Source organism: Apteryx rowi, unplaced genomic scaffold (genome assembly GCF_003343035.1).
Source record: "Apteryx rowi isolate R43461 unplaced genomic scaffold, aptRow1 scaffold_2, whole genome shotgun sequence".
NCBI classification, from domain to species: domain Eukaryota; kingdom Metazoa; phylum Chordata; class Aves; order Apterygiformes; family Apterygidae; genus Apteryx; species Apteryx rowi.
In genome coordinates, this window is record NW_020448307.1 from 2,768,059 (window position 1) to 2,789,223 (window position 21,165).

At 39.2% G+C, this 21,165-nt stretch overlaps 1 protein-coding gene across 4 annotated transcripts in view; it reads left to right on the forward strand.

The window, feature by feature from the left end:
- The window catches only part of RAPGEF6 (Rap guanine nucleotide exchange factor 6), a 141,144-nt gene that overhangs the window by 12,130 nt on the left and 107,849 nt on the right, over positions 1 to 21,165 (forward strand). For 3 of the 4 annotated variants that reach the window (XM_026063114.1, XM_026063117.1, XM_026063116.1), the window contains exons 2-4: positions 16,779 to 16,849; positions 17,309 to 17,365; positions 18,705 to 18,788. In XM_026063114.1, the coding sequence (XP_025918899.1) occupies positions 16,779 to 16,849; positions 17,309 to 17,365; positions 18,705 to 18,788 (212 nt within the window). Of the gene's footprint in view, positions 1 to 6,791; positions 6,883 to 16,778; positions 16,850 to 17,308; positions 17,366 to 18,704; positions 18,789 to 21,165 lie in introns of those variants that run through there. The other variant, XM_026063115.1, reaches the window with a different exon arrangement.

Here is a 21,165-nt window from a genome sequence, read left to right on the forward strand (position 1 = left end):
TAATGGCAGCTGTAAGTGACAGCTCTGAGAGTCAAAACAGAAATTATCATTGAGCCCTGGAATTCTTTATTGGAACTTATTTCCCTTAATATACATCTTTCCCCATGCTGTGGGGTCATGCACTTAGTTGATTTTTATCCATCACAGAAAACTTTTAGTTACATAGTTACATCTGTGGAGTAATAATTTAATGTAACATTAAAAAACCCCACTTACTTCCTGTTGTATTATCCAAATTTAAACAACAAATTTCAGGGACTTCTTACTGTATAAGGGTGTGTTTTACAGAACTGTTCATTTGAGCTAAAAGACGAGTCCAGGGCCTCATTACTAACCTTGGAATAAGAACTCCCTGGAGATATTAGAATAGTAAAGAAGGGCGAGAAAAGGGTGTGGAAGGAGGTGGAGGAGAACTTCAAGTACTGTTGGCATTCAGAAAAGTTGCTAAATAGAAGAAAAATACAATTCTCTTCTGCTTTAGTTCTCCAAAACTGCAAAGGGATTTGAAGGTGGAGGGCAAGCAGTCGAGATGTGTAGGTGTTTAATTCCTCATAAAAATAGTATTAAAGCCCTGAAATAATTTACTGAATAAAAGTCATAATAAAAATGAAAAGTTCTGCTTTTAAGAGTATTTACAAGTAATGTACAAAAACTTTGTGTAAGCTTTACAGAAGAGTCTTTCCGTAAGATCTATTTTGACTAAATGAATTCTGTTATCACTTTGAATAAGGACACCTAGGTATCTGTTCGTAGCACAAATAAGACTATGAAAATAACACTCAATCTTAATGAGCTTCCATGTACGCTGTTGGAGAAAACTGGGGAGCAGATGCCCAGCTGTTGCCCGCTTACGCCTCTAGGTACTGTTTCTGAGGATGGGAAGGAAGGAAGCCACGTATGTTCAAGCAGTTGTCCGTAGATGACATACTGCTGGTATTGTCCCATTGGATGGCACTGTCTAGTAAGACTTTGTATGCAGGTGTACTTATACTCCCATCGCAAGAGTGTAAAGGGCTGGGAATCTTAAGGTGGAAACCAGGCTCGTGGTCTTGTAAATGACAAAGAAGCTGAACATCTCTGAGGAATGTACCTCCTGGATGAATTCTAGTTTGCAGACTTTTTTTTAAAAGCACATGCAAAAATTTGTGTTTTCATTGAGAAGTAAATTGAAGACGGATCTGTAAGAGGTGTCAGGAACTCTGTCCGTTCTTATAAGAGGCCTGCTGTTGCCATAAAATCAGTTTTGCTACTAGTAGATTGCCAGAAAAGCTATTTCTAAAACTAGGAGATCTTCTTGTTCCATTGTCCGCAGGCTTAAAATATAGAGGGTTTTCCTTTGTTTGATGAAACTGTGATACACCCTTCTTCCCCTTTTGATGATTTCAAGACAGTATTTTGGAAATACCCTTAGCTCAGGGAAGCATGCACAAATTATTTAGCATTCTGCATCTGGTTTCTCTACGTTCCTTAGCTCTGCTAATTATTGGTTATCTTTTTAGCATGTTAAGAGAGTCTAGCAAATTCTTCCAGAGTGGAAGAAAAATTAACTGCCTTAAGGGGTTCTCTCTTTTTAATCTTTCTGTGCCTGATTAAAGCATCAACATTTAAGCAGTTTGGTCCTCCAAAGACTGAATAATAATGAGCCTCCAATGTTGGTTCTTTTGGTCTGGAGAAAAAGAATTCTTGGGCTGTGTGCAGGTGCATAGAGCCACTGAGGGTCTTCTGGCCAAATATGTATTCCTACAAGGGGATAAAAGTTTGATTCACGCATAGCTCCAGAACTGTCTTAATATTTTTCACCATGACAATTTGTGTTTGGAAGAGCTGGAGAATGATGACTGCCTTTTTAAACTGTGTTGTGAACTTAGCATTAAGAGGTCATGGATTTGCTTCTGTTGCTGAACACTGACTCTGAGAGGTTTTCACCCTTTTGTCACAGAGTTGTACTTGCCAGGGACTACTAGATATTGTGCTTATGTAACGAGAATATTCTTAAGTCTGATTTTTGTTTAGCCTGTGTTTTCAGGTCTCCATGTAACATTGCCAAACTGAGCAAGCCACTACTGCTGTAGGCTGGATAAAGTAGAAGTGGTCTTTCCAGACTATTGTAGAAGGAGGTTTCTGTTCCTGTTTCCCATTTGAAGTAGGAAGGAAATTGGCTGTCCTATGTTAGACTTTTGACCTTCTGTCAAACAAATTTGTTGCTTCCATTTGTGTCAGATGGTAGTGCTTCCTTCAGAAAACTCTTCTGTAGATACCCTTATGTGACTTACAAGATGGCTGGCGGAGGCTTCGAAATGTGCTGACCACATGTAGTGGTCTGTTGCTTCTGAAAGAGAGAGTCCTTCTGTCTGCTGGCTCTTTGGCAGCCTACGTCTATTGCTTAACACAATTGAGAACTATTCACTTTTTTGCTGAGTGGGTTTTCTGCCTGTTTACCAAGCTAACCAGGTCATTGACAGTGCTGGTGTTAAGGAGGAGGCAACAAAACATGACATTGAGGATGGGATGTAGTGGGCTGGCCCTTTAGCATGGCAGTGAATTGTTAGGCCATTTCAACTATACTGTGAAATCTTGGTCTTATTTCTTTGTGGCAATTAATTGATTCGTCACATGAGAGATCTCTTCCATGGTCAAGACTTTGGTATTAATTCAGAGTCCAATCTTCCAGTTGCTCTACGTAGTAGGAGATTTTCCTGATATCTCTTTGATAGCAGCTTCTTTGAAAAGATGAAGTCTTCGCATCTGTCTGTCTTAATTTGGTTTATTAACAAAGAATAAGAGCTACTTGGAAACAAATTTTCATGGTGGGACCATTCAGAGGTTTGTTCAGACTCTTGAATCTTCATACTTCAGCATTGTATTTTTATGTGTTGCTGTAGTATCAAGTCCTTGGCTAATACCTATTTTTATCTGCTAGCCAGAGGTCAGTTGTTACTATTTTTCTTAAATATCTATTCCTCATGCAGCTATATCAAGACTTTGAAAGAAGGCACTCTTATGTCTATCTGCTACCTGAACCTTTCTCAGTGTGAGTTCCCCCCCCCGCCTTTTAGTGGTACGTGAATTTATGGCATTGTACTCCATTTCTGTAAAACAGCATTTTTAGTGGCGTATTTTTTTTCTAGTCTTAAAAAAATTAGAACCTAGCTGCACGAAAGCCTCTGTAAGCATAAAACTTAAAGCTTTGTTATAGGAAAAGGTATATTTTCATATCACTGCTCTCCCTATAAAATTAAGGCCTCTGAAACAGTAAGAACAGCGGTATAATTAGATAGCACCATGTATCCAGTAAACTGTAGTTGTGCCTCTCACCCCCCTGCCTTGTAAAACCATATGCCACTATGTCAGTGAGTATTAGCCGAGAAAAATGAGGCTGTGCTCAATTTCTGAACCTTAGTGCTGAGGACTTTTAGCAGTTTCAGTTAGTTCTTGTTTCAGGTATGTATATACCTGAATTAAAGACACGGTGACCCTTTCTAACTAATGGGCAGTCTTAGTACAGAAATTAAGAGGTATAATCCAGCTAGTGTGATCATTAGGAAAAACTTCTTAGCTTGCATGTCTGTGCTAGTCTACTATGGCAGACTGACTCGAGTACCATGGGTTCCCCTTTTGGGTGGAGCTCACAGCTCAAGAGGAGCTGTTTTTTTTTCCTGCACACATTAGCTAAAAGCAGATTATGTGGTATAGTAGACCTATAGGTAACAGTCTGGGCAGTGTGGTACTGCATAGCCAGTCACCAACCATATTTTTAAGAAAAACTGCAAAATTCCTTTGTACCTAGCTTAGGTTTCTCATCTTGCAAATTTGACTATGTAGAATTCGGAGGTCAGAGTTCAGCTTTTAGTACTGCCAGTGGTAATGCTACTTTGTTTTCCCAAGCTCTAGTCAAACATGTCGTTATGTATTTTTGTCTGAAATAATTATATAGCTTTAACAGTAATGAATGCTTATGCAAAACAGAAAAACTTTAGATAATAGGTCTTCTAGTCATTCTTGCATTTGTTCAGAGTGCACCTAGAAGATACTTAAGTGGACTTCGTTGACTAGGTATTTGAATGAGACTCTCATACATTATAAATGCACTGCTTTTCAGGAAAACAGACAGCAGAGCCACGTAATCTTCAGTGCTATTGTGTAAAGCATCTGAATTGCAATATTGAATCTTCCTGCTCCTTCTGGGGGAAAAAAAAGGAGGGTCTAGTACGTGTATATTCTCCACTTATGTAGGCACGTGCATTACTGTCCAGAGATCGTTATGTTGTAATCTTCTTATTGAAGCATTCTACTCCTGGTTCCAGACTTTGCTTTCATCACTGTGTGTGTCTCTTCCTTTAATGTGGACTGATGAGTCAAAAGTCTGTTTCTTAATGCATTGTTTCTTAGAAACTTACGTTTGGTACTCACATTAGGTCAGTTTTAGGTATTTATTTTCCATCTTCAGTGATAATGGTAGTTTTGCTATCTAAAAGCAGAAATCATGTTTTTAGCACTGTGTTCAAACACCCACAAAAAAACCCACCCCACTAAAGGGGCTTATTTTAACTCTGTATAGGATACAGTTGAGTAACACTGAGTGAGGTGTTGGAGAAATCTCCAGGGTATTGCAGTACAAATTAGTGTTGATTATGGTTTCAGAGGAATGACAGAGTTGAACATGGCTTGTTTGGGGTTTGTATTCGTAAGTAATTACAGCCTCAGAAGTTTTTGGTCTCCTTGATGAGGATGGAATGGTTGATGGGAGAGGAGGTTTCCATGTTATCTAGTACGCTATAACTCAACCGATAGCCCATGTCTCGCATGTAATCAGTTAGTATGTGCTTGTGACGCAGTACTGTAGGTGGGGTAGGCAGTGGCTCTGCATCTCATTTGTGGTCCTGTGCACACTACTTATCAGGTATGTCTCGTATTGGGGAGCAGGCTGTCTAGTGGGCAGGCTGCAGGATTTGGAGCTAGAAATTCCTGAGTACCGATACTAGCTCATTGCTGAGTCAGTTGCTGAAAGTATGTGTCTTTTTTTTGTTGAGGTTGAAGCTGCTAATTTGCTTTATTAAGATTATTCCTTTTGTAACAAACACTTTGCGTAAATGAACAGTCGAGTATTCTTCTTTTCCCTCTTAGTCTTTCTCTGCATTTGAGGTGTCTGTTGAACAGCAGCTGTTGCAGTTCTGGAACCTTGGTAGTAGTGTTCGCTGCCTGCAAATGTGTATCGGATAAAGCATGCTTTAAAAAGAATGAGGAAAACACATACGATGGAATGTATTTTTGTGTTAAACATGACATAACAGTTGGTTAGCGCTTCATTTGTGAAATAAAGCAAGCAGTGGTGGCTATTAGAATAGCGTATCTTCCTGCCTTTGTGTGCATTACAAGGCTTCCTAGTGATATTTGTACCTGATCTGGTCCATGCCATACTTGCCACACTGCTACGAAAGGAGGAGTCCTCACTGCTTTATAGAAAGGAGTGTTAAGGTACTACCTGTAACCTTCAGTGTCTATGCGCGCGACCTAGATGTCCGTTTGGTCTTTGATATCTCTGCTAGTAGTGTGCTGTTCCAAGTGTCATCAACTTCTAGCCTTGTTCTTCAGCATCTTCTTGCTAATGCCACCAAAGGTAAGAGTTTAGCTTTAAAGGAGCCCATAATAGGTATAGCACATCTCATTTGCGCACACATACAGAAATTTTACAAGATGCACAAGAGAGCACAGATCCACCCACATTGAATCTTGTGCTCATCAGTCTAGCTCACTTTTCTGTAACAAACCCAACTATTTAACATTATCAAGTTGCATATAGATATACTCCCAAGCCCTCAAGCACAGATTTGGCTTTTTAGGTTTCATCCTCCATCTCTTTTTTTTTTTTTTCCCCGTCCTCATGTTTCTGATCCAAATATTTTAAAACATAAGAACTGACTTTTCTTAGTATTTCAGTGTTCTGACTTCCCCTATTGTAATCTCCTTTTTCTTTTTAAAGAAAATAATAATAAAAAAAAGGTCATTTCAGATGTTGGTACTTTCTTCCCTACTGCTTTTAGAAGAGCAGGCAGTTTCTTTCTTTGTGAATCATGCAAGCTGATGTTTTTGGAGTTATGACTGAAAAAGTTTAACCTAAATATTGCTATTTAATGGATGCTGGTCCTTTGGAAGAGAAATTGTCACCAAGTGGCCAGTTCCTCAACTAGCAGAGTGTATATTGAGCTCAAAGCGTGAAATTGCAGGCTTTCCGTGTTGATTTCAGGTGGCTTTTCAAGAGCTTCAGTGAAGTGGGCTGCTTTTATGGTCTTTGATCTCACAGTGAAAGACGTTTGATATAAAATTCTGCTCTTTGACAGATGTTATCCATGTGATCACTTTTGGATCTTCTGAGCTTCCTGTCCTGTTGAAGTCTAGGATCTCAGTGTTTTCAAGACTGCTTGTTTTTAGTTTTCTAGAGTTAATGTTTACATTTGAAATATATTTTAAAACATAAGTAATGAGTGTCTGGTAACTTTATGGTAATGTTTTCCTTAAAGATGCTTTTTCGTAACTATACTTTTGTGCTGAACCAGGATAAAGGCTGAACTGTGCTTCAGATATTCAAAGCTTTCTATAAGCTGCTCACTTTGAAGAAATGAGATTTAATGTTCTTGGCTCTCCAGTTCAGGGCCCTTGGTATTCCGTTTGCAAAATCAGCTTTTCCAAAGGAAGTTCTTTCTCTGACCGAGACAGAGTTCCAGAAATGCTGACTCAGTGTGATGAAACAGCAGTAAAAATAATCTAAAAACTTCCTTCCCTCATTCCTCCAAATGCTTTTCTTTCTACCAAAGTCTTATATCAACATAGTCCAGGGTCCTTAGGTGGAAGGTGTTTATCTGTATTGGGTGTGGGGAGCTATTGGTGAGTAGAGAAAATTTTTGTTTTATTTTCATGTATAAGTATTTTGCTTTTTTATTTTCAGAAGTACTTTGCTGAATGGTGGTACTTTTAGTCTATAAATAAACTGTAATAGTGGGTCCAGGGCCTCTGTTCTTAAACCAGATCTGGCTTTTTCTGCTTTTATTATGGAGACTTCTATTCCTTGGGGTGAAATGGAATTCTTACGTCTGCGCTTGTAACCATGTGTGCATGTTATAAGGAACTACGTTTAAGACACAGGAGCAGTGTGTTAGCCCCATTTAGAGATGTGGTACTCTGGCAGGAAAAAAAAATTCCAAGCCTGTAAATGTACTTTGGACAGTCTGAAAAACAAAAGCCAGATCTAGGCTTCCTATTTGTGGCTATACAGTTATTAATTGATGTTGTCAATTGTAATTGCTTCCTCGATTCACAAAAGAGTAAAATGAAGTCCCTTTTTGTTTTTCTCCTGTATTAAGATACTATATTAACGAGGCTGATGTTTCCTCAGTTGAAAAAACATCTGTCATCTGTACGGATAAATGTAAAGTTGAGAATAGCAAGTAATCCCTGCATATTCAGGCTAGAACATAGTTTGCCCCTGTAACAGGCTGTTGCTAGTACTAACTAGCAACTAACTAGCAAATTCAGGCTAGCTAACCTTCACATTGCCATCTTGTTCTCTTAATTTCTGCTTTCAGAGCTTTTAAAAAGTCACCTATAGTACTTACAAAGTGTAAGCATAGATGTGGTGTATTACCAAATCGCTAGATAGTCCAAAAGGGTAGTGCAGAAACCAGCTATCTTCATGTGATGTGAGAACTCAAATGTTCTCCAACTAACATGTGAATATCACAGTCGTATGTGAAAGAAAGTGGAAGTATGTGATGAAAATATTCCTGAGTAATGTTCATTTCAGTGCCATATGTGGGCAGCGGCAGGGGTGTAAATTCCTAGCTCTTATCTTCTATTGCTTCCCTCCTCTGTCCGATAGAAATAGGTGGAAGCAGGGAGAGCTTATGCGATGTTAGACTCGCTTTTTGTGGATCACCAGCAGTTGTACAGGTCGTGTGTGTGTGTGTGGTTTTTTTTTTGTTTGTTTTTATTCCCTGCCTTTCAGAAGCGTGATAGTCTAGATAGAGACTGCATTATTTTTGTGATGTAGTTTACTTTTGGCTCAGAAATGAACAGAGGTGGGCATGTAAGAGATGAAAGTACTATGTAAGAAAACATAAGAGATGAAAATGTAAGAGATGAAGTACTGCTTTTTGGAGTTGTGTTCTTTGTGCTGATAACTTAAAATCATGGGATATATTTCTCTTAAAATATCTGCTGTAGAGATTAATGCTCCTCCCCCCCCCCCCAATAATGGAATATGGCTTTGAAGTGGCTGAACCAGTTTATTTTACCCAAATGGTATGGGGTGGAGTCTCAGGCAGTGATTTAAGACCATGCTGGAGTTTACTGCTAGTATGTTTTATAAGAGGTACTTTAATACCACAAATTCAAAAAGCCAGATTATTTCTTATTTTTGAGTTGTATGGCACAATGGTGCTTCATTCCTTATTAGTGCTACTGAAGCTATGTCATTCTCTGCATTTTCGTTTTTATCTGATCTGCTAATCCATCTATTCTTCCTAAAAGATCCTCAATATTTGTATTTAAGTATGCTTTAGAAGGAAAAAAAAAAAAGGCTTCCAGAGCCAGAGGAGGATATTTCTAAGGAAATTGTTACTCTGTCGGCTCTCCAGCTCTGAGTGAAGAGTCCTGAGTTCTCTTCTTTTGCACTTCTTACACTTTTATTAATGTCAAATACTAACACCATGGCGCCTCTTACGCTTTTTATGTTAACGCTACTGAACAGGGAGAGTAAATAATTAAGATGTAGGGCGAAGGAGTTAGTATTATCTCTTGACTGAAAGAAAGATGATGAGATGAACCAGAAACTATCTGCTACATGTGTTTGAATGTAGTTGACTGCTCCTCCGGCAAGCTGAAGGAAGAGCTGGCAGTGCGTGTCACCTGGCTCAAGGTGCGCAGGTTAGGCCGCTTGAACTAGCGTCGCTGAGGCTTGTTAGTTTGCTGTGTAGATACCTGAATATCTAAAGTGTGGATCAGAGAATTCAAATGAGCATGTTTCTTTATTTTTATTTCTAGCATTACATTATCAGGAAAGAATTTGGGAGGACTATTTTTACAATTGGCCTTAAACAGGGAATAAAGGAAACGGGGCAGAATCCACCCGCCAGTGAAGTCACAGGAAGGGAAGCAATGAGAACCATAAACCATGCTGAGTAACACTTCCTCTCTGCTGCTGCACCCCCCGAAGGGTGACAAAGTCTATATTGAGGCTGACGGGATTCCCAATAAAAGATGCATTCAAGCTATATAAGCCTGCTGAATCACTGTAAAACAAGTAATATGAGCAGATTGGAGGAAAGTTTCCTATTTACGATTTATACAACCTACTATCTGTGTTCCAAGAACTATTTTTGTTTGCTTTACTGAAATCTCAGCATTAAAATAAGAAATTTAATACAGAGAAATTCATCCACTGTGCAAGAGCATGTTAAAATTCTTATCTTGATATAAAGTGAATGTTTGATTCTGCTGAAGTTTGTTTCCAGCCTTGTTTCCTGCTTGGCACTTTTTCTGATCAAAGCATGGAAGGGAAAGAACCAGCTCTTTGTAACAAGCAGAATAGGGAGGCTGTGGCAGCTTTCAACCATGTAACTTCCTTCCCGGGAAGGTTTCCTACCTGATGGTAGTCTTGAATGCCAGTGGAGTTGATGAAGTTATTACTGTATGGCTTAACCTTTGTTTTTAAAGGCAGAAATGCATGTTGTTTTTTGTTTTTTTCTTTGAAGTATTTAAGCTGTAATACAGCTGCATCTGTAACAGATTTTAAAAGCAAATATTTCTCTTTGCTCTTTAAGCATATAAAATCATGCGTCTTGGCAACTGTCTTTTCTTACCTTGGAAAAAGTATGGATGCAAAAACCTGTCAGACATTCTTTGTGCTTCTTTAAAAAGCAGGTTATATGTGAACTAGGGAATCCTGGGTGGCTTGGCAGCCTCACTTGGGTTGGGTGTGGGGAGCCTTAAATGAGCCAAGCATATGTTCTTGCAACAGGAATTTAATGTGTTTGGGGTGGAATCGAGAGACAGGTTTTGCATAGCTCTCTGGGACAGGTTTGCATGCGAGAGCAATCTGTCTGGAACTTGCTGACACAGCTGTTTCTCGTGTGGTGCTTTGAAGTGCTCTTACTGCTCTGCAAGTTTCTGCTGCTTTCTCATTCCCTGTTCAAAACTCTCAACTGGCTTAATACACGCCAGTCTTCTCGTGTTCATTTTTGTGACCCCCTCATTTACTGCTTAGTGTGGATCTAAGGAATGTCTGAAGCCCAAACCCATAGGGACCTAGCAAGTTGGAAGGGATCTACTGGATCATCGAGTCCAGCCCCACGTTGTCGCAAGCAAGTGCTGCGCAGTCGGTGTGGTGTAGTCACAGCTGGAGGCAGCTGTTTCGGGGACTGTGCTGCCTCCCCCCTTGCATGTGACATGAAGCACATAACATACTGGGTAGTGCTAAAAGGACTGTCAAGGGATTTGTAGTTTCCTCAGCTTTCTTTGTACCTCTTTGCAATTGCTCAGGATAGCTCTTTTTGAGATTTATCAGAACTTGCGACTATGAAGTCATTTTGGAACAATTTACTCTGTTTTAAAATACTGAGCAGGAAATCCTCTTGTATTTCCAAGTAAAATAATCCTGTGTTCCTGGAACACCTGGATGGGGACACTTCATGTAAAGCATCAGGACTTCATTTTATGTTTAGCTTTGATAGACTGCAAAGTTATTCTTAATGCAATAATTTCATCCTCATTCCAAAGTATCACACTTCTCTTGCCCACTTTTAACACTGCATGTGAATTTGTTTTGGAAACGTTATTGCTAACCTATAGCATATGAATATGACTCATGTGATTTACAGTTGTGCTGGCTTGATTTTTTTTTNTTTTTTTTTTTTTTTTTTTCCTTCTTGTTTGGAAAATTTTGTGTTCAGATCTATATAAAGACCTACCCCCTTTCCATTAGATTCTTAATTCCAAACTTCGTAAAGTTACTCACTAGATTAAAGGTGAAGGATGGGGAGAGAAAAGGGCAAAGTGGAAGGAAATGATGTAGACTCACAAGTGTTGGGCATGCCCGTCAGGTTGGGGACAGCGAGGCAGGGGTGCACCCCTTGTTACTGAGAGGGAGCCTCACTACTGAGGGAAGACACTAAACTGTTAACTTTTAACCTGAATAAACTTCAAAGACGACTGCCTAAATCACTTTAGCCTTAGGACACTAGTAATCTGTGCTTCAACAAGTTTCCTGGATTAATAAAAATGTACACACGCTGTTTTGTATTGCTTGGCGTGCTGCTGAAGTCGAGGTGACCGAACTGCGAAAGCATTGCTTTCCGCAGCGCTCGTCGTTTCTGCATCATCGTACTTGCTCTGATGAATCTTGGTCATATAGTTTAAACAAGGGTGGCTCTTAGATCACCACTTCCCCAGCAGTTTTGAGGTTTGATTTTTAGTCTCTTGATGACTTTGGCTATTTTCTAAAGTTACAGCTTGGCAACTAAGAAATTAACCTGTTTCACCATCCTTTAAAAATTAAAAGTAGCAAATTATTTTCAGATGAAGTGTTTTGGGATAAATAGATGCAACCTTCCACTATAGGCGATTGTAGTAGTTATCTGGTTTGTTTTCATGTGATGAGTTTTCAATTAGTGCCACTGGTGATGCTTTTATTTTTCTTTATTCTTCAGTTGCAGTATCTTGTAGTAATTATGTGAGCTCACATCTGGCAGGAAAAATAGACCCAATGTTGAGTGCTCTTGTTAAGTCTATTGCTTCACAGCATCTTGGGATGAGGAAGTTGTCACAAGAGAAAGCTGGTTTACGTAACATTATCTTGTTACCAAAATCTCAATGTTTTTCACTGTCCCTGGCTTAGCAGCTGATGAGGCTTTTGTGAGAAGGGTGTGTGTGTGCGAGATGATAAAAGCTGCTGTTGAATGAAGTTGAAGGGCTGTTGGCTTATCGGGACTAGGCCACGTTTTACTTCAGACCGAGGTCTGACGATAACGGTACCATCAGCAGAGCGATCCCTTGATTTCTGCGCTCCTGCTTCGGCGCGCGCCGCTTCGGGCAGCGTAACCCTTCCCGTGAAGAAGCAGGTGTCCCGCGCTCTTTAAGCGAAGCAGATGTTTTGCAGCTTCACGCCTCCCGCTCGTGCTTGCGCTCTCCTGCTTCCCGTGCCTTCAGCGAGGGGCAGGGCCGTGCTGCCGTGCCTAGCATGGGTCGGCGGCCCGCGGTTCGCTACGGCTGGAGCGAGGGCGCCTCGGCTAGCGAGCGCGACGCCACGAGAACCGAAGGCAACGCGAGTCAGCCGCGCCGGGCAGCTGGGTGCAGAATCGCTGCGGTCAAACCTCGGCTCTCTTTAGCCTGGAAAACCTCCTTGCTGACCAGATTAGCAGCTCTGCTTCCCTCCGCTCCTTGACCCGTTCCCTTCGTTCTGTCAGCTCACTAGAACTATAACTTTTGCTATTTTTTGATCTAGTTGGATAGAACACGTGAGCTAATTTATCCGTTAACAACCTAGGCAGGTAGCTTTCTGTCGCGGGTTGAGGGTTATGTGTGGGCATAGTATTTAAAGGTAGATAACAGACACTGTGCTTTAGCTTGAGTGACTAAAAGCTCAGGAAATAGACTGCAAAATAAAAGAATTTTAAGCTTCTTCCCTGGTTTTGTGCATGTGGAGAAATTTTTTCATCAATAGCTGTTTCAGTTGTTCTGGATGTAAAGAGATTCAGTTGTTCGGTATGTAAAGAGATTATAGAGAAGGATATGGGAGGACTTAACTTTTCAGCAAGTACTTGGAGTTCCACCACTGTGACATTTATTGTTGCCCTTTGGTATGTTTATAGATACCGTCCCATTTCATAGTGGGTGTCTCCGTTAAAATAATCCTTACCCTTTGTACTAAGGTTATATGGTCATCTGGCTTACATAACTGATGTTCCAACGTACAGAATTCCTTTTTTTAAAATAACAGCATCTAATCCTATTTTCAGTTTTATAAAGTTTGAATAGAAGAAAGGAATATTTTCATATCTGAATAAAGTTTTCTTTTGTGGATTTGTTGGGTGCGCTATTTATTAAGAAACTCAGCGTCCAGACTGACAGCTTATTTCCACTAGGTGGCCACATAACCCGTAATTAATCTATAGTTTAGTGCCTTGAATAAAAGTGTAATTAAAATTATGTTCTTCACTTACAGGAACATAAAATGAACCCTTAAGTGTAGTCTCTCAAACCCAGCTTGAGTGCTATTATAAGCATCTGTTCTTAAATGAGATGGCAGTAATAGAAGAAAGTTCGCAAAACGTGGCTGAAGTAATATTTAATTTAATCAGGAAAAATTAGGCTAGAGAAGATGCATGTAAACCTCACTTATCAGATCTTGATGTGCATATCCAAGGGGAGGGAGAAACTTTCCCCTGAATATCTATAAAGAATCTATTTTTTTAAAAGCAGTATTTCACCAAGACAACATTTAGAGCACACTGCGTCAGTACCTTAGCAAAAGAGGCAACTTGCCTAATTCCACGGAAGATGCGCTCTGTAGGTTAGCTTTGGGCTCTGTGGCATCCCATGAAATTGCCTGCTGCGTGCAATTAGGAGAGATGATTCTTCTAAAAATAAGTTGGTTTTAAGGGAGAGTGTGATAGATGCTGATTTAAAAATTAGCTTATAGAAACTTCTGAGTAGCTCATACGTATAGCTTGCTGAAATGTCGTTTAGCTTTGTAGTAAACAATATGTTTCTTAGTTTAAGTAGTCACTCTGGCCACCTTAATTTAGATTCCTTCTACTGTAATGATACTGAGAGAATTGGAAGTATTGCTTTCTCTTTCTGCTCTGTGCTCTGGCACAGCTGGTTGCATCTCTGCAGCCGCCCAACTCAACATCTGAATTCTTAAACCCGGACTGGGACGTGTCTGAGATAAGGGATGTTTTCCAGGCCTCTGTCCTTTTAAGCAGTTTTCTCATTAATTTGCCAACTGTTTGTTTATCAAGCTCCTAAATTAGCAAGGTAGGATGGTCCTCACAGAGGTATAGTAGTTTATCTCTGAGCATCTGGCTGAGTCTGAGCAGCGGCAGTGTGTATTTGGTTGGGGGTTGAAGTAGATCGGATGAAAGCGGAATGAAGGAACCAGCCCAGACTTTCAGCAAGTGGGATAGAGGGAAGCAGTGAACGTAGCAGGAGGAAGGGGCAATAAGGACAGATGTCCTACCAAGTTCAGATACTCTTTGTGCCTTGGAAGAAGTGTGCTGAATTTAAGCTGCTAAGAGGCCGTAGCTCTGTAGCATTCCAGAGAACTCTCGGGGAAGATGTGGTAATTTCTCATATGTATCACTTAAACTTTGTCATAAATATAAGCTTTTAATCAGGTTAGAATTTTCCGTACCTCATGCCAATAAGACTGTTAGTGTATAACATATTTTAAAGACATATTCTGTTATATCTTAGTGTCAACAAAATCTAGAAAAATATCAAATTTGGGAAACAGTGTATAGACACAACGAGTAATAAAGAGTGGAAAAAATTTAGCTTTACTTATTTAGTTGTAACACCTAACACTAATACCATCCGGGTTGCCTAGTAGCCCAGCTTCAGCAGAAGTGGAGCGCACCCACACCTCATCTTTCCTTTAGTCATCTTGTCTGAGCACTCTTCTGGCCTGGGAGATGCAGACCTTGAGATGGTGGAGAGAGAGTTGAACACAGGTTTTCCAGTTGCATGAAATCTTTAACTACCAAGATACTATAGAGCAGCAGGTGGATATTGTTGCCACTTACCCATGTTGTGTTTAAAGAAATGTTGAAACTGCTCGACTAGTCTTCATGAATGGACATGCTTCTAGGAAATGCATGTGTTCATCACAAATTGCTTTACATGTATGTCAGTGCTGGTTGATGAAAGTCCAATGAGATATGGGAATTAAGATTTCTACCCCTCCTTCCCAGCCCCCAATTCATTCCTGTGCCTAGTGTTTTATGATGGTTAAGCCTAGACAGTTCTCTGCTCAGAATGTGGGAGACCTAAATAACCTCTCTGGAGATCCCTAACTTGTAAAAAGCCTTGAATGACCCTGTGGCCACCGGGTCCTGTTCCTTACAGGCTTTGGCGTTCATGTTTGGTTGCCACAAGTTGGTGCTGTGTTTGGATTCTGATTCATAACTAGGATTCTTGGGCATTACAGTAAGAAAAATCAAGTAATTCACAGCTGGAGGATTAAAATAAGATTGGACTGTGTGAAATGGATGTTTTATCTTTATGTCTATAAGTGTTAAGCCGTCAGACCTTCTGTTTAATTTCTATGGGTTTTGGTAATGACATTTAAACAAAAAATGTGAGTTTTATTGGTTTAGATGTCCTGCAATTATGTATGACCTTTCATTTGGTATAACAGTCTATATTCATTATATTTCTAAACATTGACTGTTAAGCCAAAGAACTTTCCTATTGTAAATTCTGAGGCTAGCATTCGTATTGCTTTCTCTTTTGTAAATATTATATAAATGCAGTACTGGAAAGTGCAGAGCGTATTTTCCAGTGCCAAGCTGGAGACACTGCTATGCGATATATAATGATTTTGTTGTGCATGCATTTAATGCTAACAGCCCACCTGTTCAGGGTAGTAAATTAAATGATGAGTAGCTTTAGTGAGCTCTTTTCTTGGCATGTGGTCTCCACTATCGGCACAAATATTTTTGTGACTAAAGAGGATTCTGTGTAGTGAGAAGTTTAAACAGTTATATCTCCTAATTACCATTTCTGTATAAAGTCCAACCTTTAAAGTGAAACGATCTATATGTTTTAATACTGTTGCTTCAAGGAAAAAAACAACGTAATCTGCTTCAGACATAGGCTCTTCTTAATTAGATATGAGAGTCCTCAGCGAAGAACACTGACAAAGTAGTAATTTTCTAGGAGAATTGAATTTAAAAGCAAGTGTTTTATTTTGAACTGTATTTGGCCCAAAGTCAGTCTGGGAGAAGGTTGTTTGCTTCAGCGGTTGCTAAGGAATGGGGCCGGTGTGATCCTGAGCCTCAGCAGCGGGAGGTGGGAGCGCTGTTCTGAACCTTCACCCAAGACTGTTCCAGTAAGTCCCAGTGCTCCTCTCCCGGCAAGGGCTGGACTGAGCCGGAGAGGAAGCAGCACGGAGCAGGGTTTGTTACAGGGCTGCCAGCTGGGTCTCAGATAGACATGAAGTCGCTTTTTTTTCTCTCCACACCTAACGCTTACTATAGAAAGGGACTGTAGTTCTTCGCACTATATGTAGTGGCTAGACTGTGGCTTAGGTTTTCTCACAGGTTCCCTGCTGCTAGCAAACTGATTTTGCAAAATCCCCTAACCTTTTCCTTTTCAAAGAGGTATTACAAGGTTTCAGCAATTTTTGATGTTGGATGAATAGAACTCTCTTATCTGGTGTATTCCACATGACACTTGCTGCAGTCCGTCCATGTAAATAATCTATTCACAGATACTTTTAATAATAATCTACTTCAAAATCTTGTCCAGGTAAGTGCTTATGCATCAATTGGTATTCACTGTTATCACTTCAGCGAGTTAACTGTGGACAGGGATCTTCAAGTCTGTATCTGTCCTGACTTAGTTACTAATCCATAACATGTTTGTCTCGAGCTACCTTTTAAGTTCGTAGATTTGTATTGCAGAATTTGAGGAAGTACTGCAGAATGATTAGATGCTGTGAATGAAGTTGCTCATGTCTTCTTTCTTTTTCCTCTTTCCCCCCCCCCCCCTTTTTTTTTTTATAGGACTTAAATACTATCTATTCTTTCCTTCATGGACTGGACATACTCTCGCATTTCAGGGAACATCAACTAAGGTAAAGTAGGATGAAGCTAGTTGGTGTTGCATAGTACAATGGATATCTGTGAATGTATTCTTGTGAAGATGAGCAAGTTAATGCAAGGGCACTGCAAATGCAAATGCTTTTTAATAATTAAGACATTCAGATGATCTCAGAATACATAAAATGGAAGGCCAGCAAAGGACAAAAAGAGCACTGGAAGTATTTTAGTTCCTTCAGTTCTGTTGCTATGGGTAATTCCAATGTGTAGGAGTGATTTAAAGACTTGGAGAACATGCTGTATATTATCTATCTGGATAATGAAGAATGCCGTAATAATTTGAATTTTATAGTTAAGCATGTCCTTTGTTTAAATCAAAAAATAGTTGAATATGAGGTTTTAAAGCCTTAAAGTGATTCTGCTGAAATGTGGTGATTAATGGCTTATTATCTTTGGGAATTCACATTGAAATTAAACTTCTCCTCCTCCCTCAGAATAATGTCATCAAGTGCCTGCTATGAAAGGTACAAGGGCAACCAAGTTCTCTTTTGGTAAGTACATGTAACTTAGAGTTCTCCAGTAGAACTGTAAACAAAAACACTATTTTGCATGCCAGTAATGTATCTTTTAGTCTTTCAGTACTTGTACATGTAAGACTTTAGAACACCTAAGGTTGGCCAGACTGGTTAAAAGCTTTGAGGAGTGGTGGTTGTAACAGTAGCATGGTGTTGAAGTTTCAGAGGTGGCTGCAGAATTAACTACACAGCTCCCACTGCCAGCATAGGTTTGCCTGTGCATGTGCAAGAAAAACTAAAGCATGTAGTGACACCTCATGAAGTGCCCAAGATGTTTATGGAAATAGTATTGATGACTCAGTAGGTGGCACTCTTCCCTTGGAGTTGGTACTGACTGTATTGCCAAGGATTTAATTACTTTGTAGGTGTCCTTCATTGGAAGAGGGATGGAGCTCAAATTTGTCTCAAATTGCCAGAACTAGTGTTTTAGTTTTGAGAGCTTTTTAGGCTCCTGTTGGGTGACAAATATACACTATAAGCAATGCTGAAATATGAGGAAAAAGGTATTTTTCCTCTCAGCAAATCCTAGCCTTCTGTATAAGGCCTGTCTTCCAATACACTTACGTTTAAATTAAAGAGATGCCACGTATTAGTTCATGTGACAGGTGGTCTGACATGAACCTGTTCCAGTAACAGATTGATGTCTGTGTGGGGTTGCATGCTGGAAAACGAAGGTGATGTTAGGCTGTAGCTGGGAAGTGTGAATACAGCGCTCTGTGAAGAGGCAGACAGTCGGCTGCGGTAAAATGTGGTAGCTTCGTCCTGGTCTGCAGCTCCAGGCTGTAGATTCAAACGGCAGCCAGGTCACCTCCCAGGCCGTCTAGGATTGTTTGTCACATGAGACACAATACTGCATCTGCATGAGATAAGAGTGCAGCGGTAGAGGAATGCAACGCAGCAGTCAAACGCATGAGTCTTATTTTATACATAAGACTTGACAGGTCTGTGTAATATTACTGTGTGTGTTGAAATGATAATCAACCTGAGCATTCAATAAAAGCATTCCTATATTTTTAGTTTTATATATGTTTTCATTGGGATGAAAACTTTTCACTGAAAATTAATAATTTTATTTTGTTAAATGTCTTAAATTTGACTTAAATATCATTGTGAAGTATAAGAAACATTCTGGATATAGATGTTGAAAAATGTTAATTTTTGGTAGTGTTCCATTAAAGTTCTTAGGTTTAAAGTCCAAAAGCTGAGTTGGCAGCCTGGTAGATCATTATCTTCCTACACTAATGTTTGGATAATGTATTTTTGAGTTGCTGTAAAAAGAGTCTATTTCTAAGACTTTTGGCACCCTTTCTTACAGCTCAGAAACTATTGCAAGATGCTGGTATATACTGCTTTCAGGATCTGTGCTGATGAAGGATTCCATGTTTTTACCACCTTGCAGGTATATAAAGGATTTTTGTTGTCTTTTTCTTTTTTTGGTACATCATGGTCATATTTCATATATAAAATAAAAGGGAGAAAAATGTTCTGTTAACTTCATTTAAATTCCTTTTCATTTTCCTTGCATGTTGGAATTCCCATCTGAAATACTGCACTGGATTTTTTTTTTTTTTTTTTTTTAATGTCTAGATTAAATTTGAGAGAATTTGTGTTTAGCTTGTTAATTTAAGGACCTTATAGTAAACTGTTCCACAACAAGAATTACTCATAGAGTTCCTTGTCTCAACAAATGACTGTAGATCATATAGCTTTATACCATTTGGTTTGAGTCTGTTTAATGGCATATGTGATTTTTATACAAAGCAAGAGGATAGATACCAGTGGTATCAGTTACAGAGAGTGTATGACAAGATTTGGCATTTCATAGTTGAAAAACAGTGAATGTTATGTGACATGCTTTAATTGAAGAACAATATTTGAGTTGAGTTGGACCTTGCTGCACTCTAATGCTCTGCTTGACCTTGCATGTCATTCCGAATTTTCACTTCACTGTATTTTGAAGCTACATGTTGTGTATTTGTATTCAAGTTGCACTTCTAGGCTTTGTAGTTTAACAACAACAACAAAAAAATCCTGTTTGGAGGATTAGGTAGACTTAGAGTAATCAACTTCTGAGGAAAAAAAAAAACAAACAAAAAAACCCCCCAAAACCCCCAGCAGTTTAACGGTGTGAGATGCTCTGTATGCAGTCATTCATTTCTGTATATACTTGGAATCTAGGTTTTGGAAGGAGTAAATATGTGTTCTACTGATAAGATGCTTTTGTAAATCAAAGATCTCGGAGTTCATTCAGAAATGACAATGCCAGCATGAAACGGGACAATCTATAGAGACTATTGCTGCTGTGGCAAAATGTCAAAATAAGTCCAGGAAGGCCATGCTGGTAAAAGATAAAAAAATTATATCGGTGCAAGGTCTCTTAGACCTTCTTTATTTATTTTTATTGCTTGTTTGTTTATTTTTGAGAAAACATGTTTATTGAAACAAATGGAAAATATCCTGAGGTTTTATTCATTTAAAAAGTTGTTCAGCAATGACATGATCTATTTTGTGACTGCTAATACCCATCAGCAGTAAAGATACAGGGCCCTCCTCTAGCAAACCAATAAACATGAGCTTCAATATAAAAGAATTTCTGATTTTGGCCAAGCTCTGTTACTGATGGTTCACTTGAAAGAATGTGTTAAAGGTATGTAGTGTCCCACCGACCTTTTGAGACTATAAAAAGTAAAAATATGCAATGCTAAAAAAAAATTTGAGTGTTATAGTTGGTTGTTTATTAAAAATAGTTATGGTTATCTCAAAATTACATTTTTAAAATGTTATTACAGGTTCTAGTGAATTCCTTTTGGTAGTTATGATGCTAGTATTTCTTTTGGTGGAAAAAGTTTACCAATTATAACAATTGCTATTTAAACTTGTGATTTAGTTTTCTCTAATTTTTTCCCCATGAAGTGCTAGCAATGTCAAAGCTTGATAGATGCAGACTTGTCTGGGTACCCAATTTGGATGGTTTTTGGTAAGATTAATAAGGGAAGTGCTGCCACCTCTCATAAAGGGCGCGAATGGAAGACAGACTTTCCTTACGGTGTGCTTGGTCCGTGATGGACTCCTCTCCTCCTGTGGTCAGTTGGGTGTTGACTAACCTAGTTTGCAGTGACTGCTGCCTTTCACGCGCGCCAGTGTTGTCTCATTTCTTGCTTCCTGCCCTGCTCTGGTGGTGCTCGGTCTGGAATGAGAGTGCTTCACCTGTGACTGTAAAACAGTACAATGAGATGAATAAACAGCGGATACCAATCCAATGTCCGTGTCTCTCCTTTCTTCACAAATGCAAGTATACCCAGTTACTTATGAAACTTGGATTAAGTAATCAGCAGCACTTTACTCAGCATGAATTGACCATGATTTGATAGACTTAAAAAAAGGTTACTGTGGTTCAAATATATATCCATATACTTCAATTTCATGTTAAGTACCAATAAAAAAAACATAGGACTGAAATTTTCAGCCCTTTTGTTGTTTAGCTATAGGCCAGATGTTACGCTCTTAACCCTCCTAGAGAGGCTGAAGTTCAGCAGTGCCAGAAGTGAGGATGTGGCAAGCTGATTTTTGCATAAAGCCTAGTTAAAATCATTGTTTACCTGAATTTGAGAAGCATAGGATTTAAGTGCATCATTAAGCTTAATTTTAAAACAAAAAAAAGTTATGTGGGGGAAGCAAATCTGTTGTTGCTAGTTTGTGAGACTGCACCTGGCTGTATAGTGGATAATGAGCAAAAATAGCTGTTAGATGATAATAAGGATCCCAAAGTTCTGTTA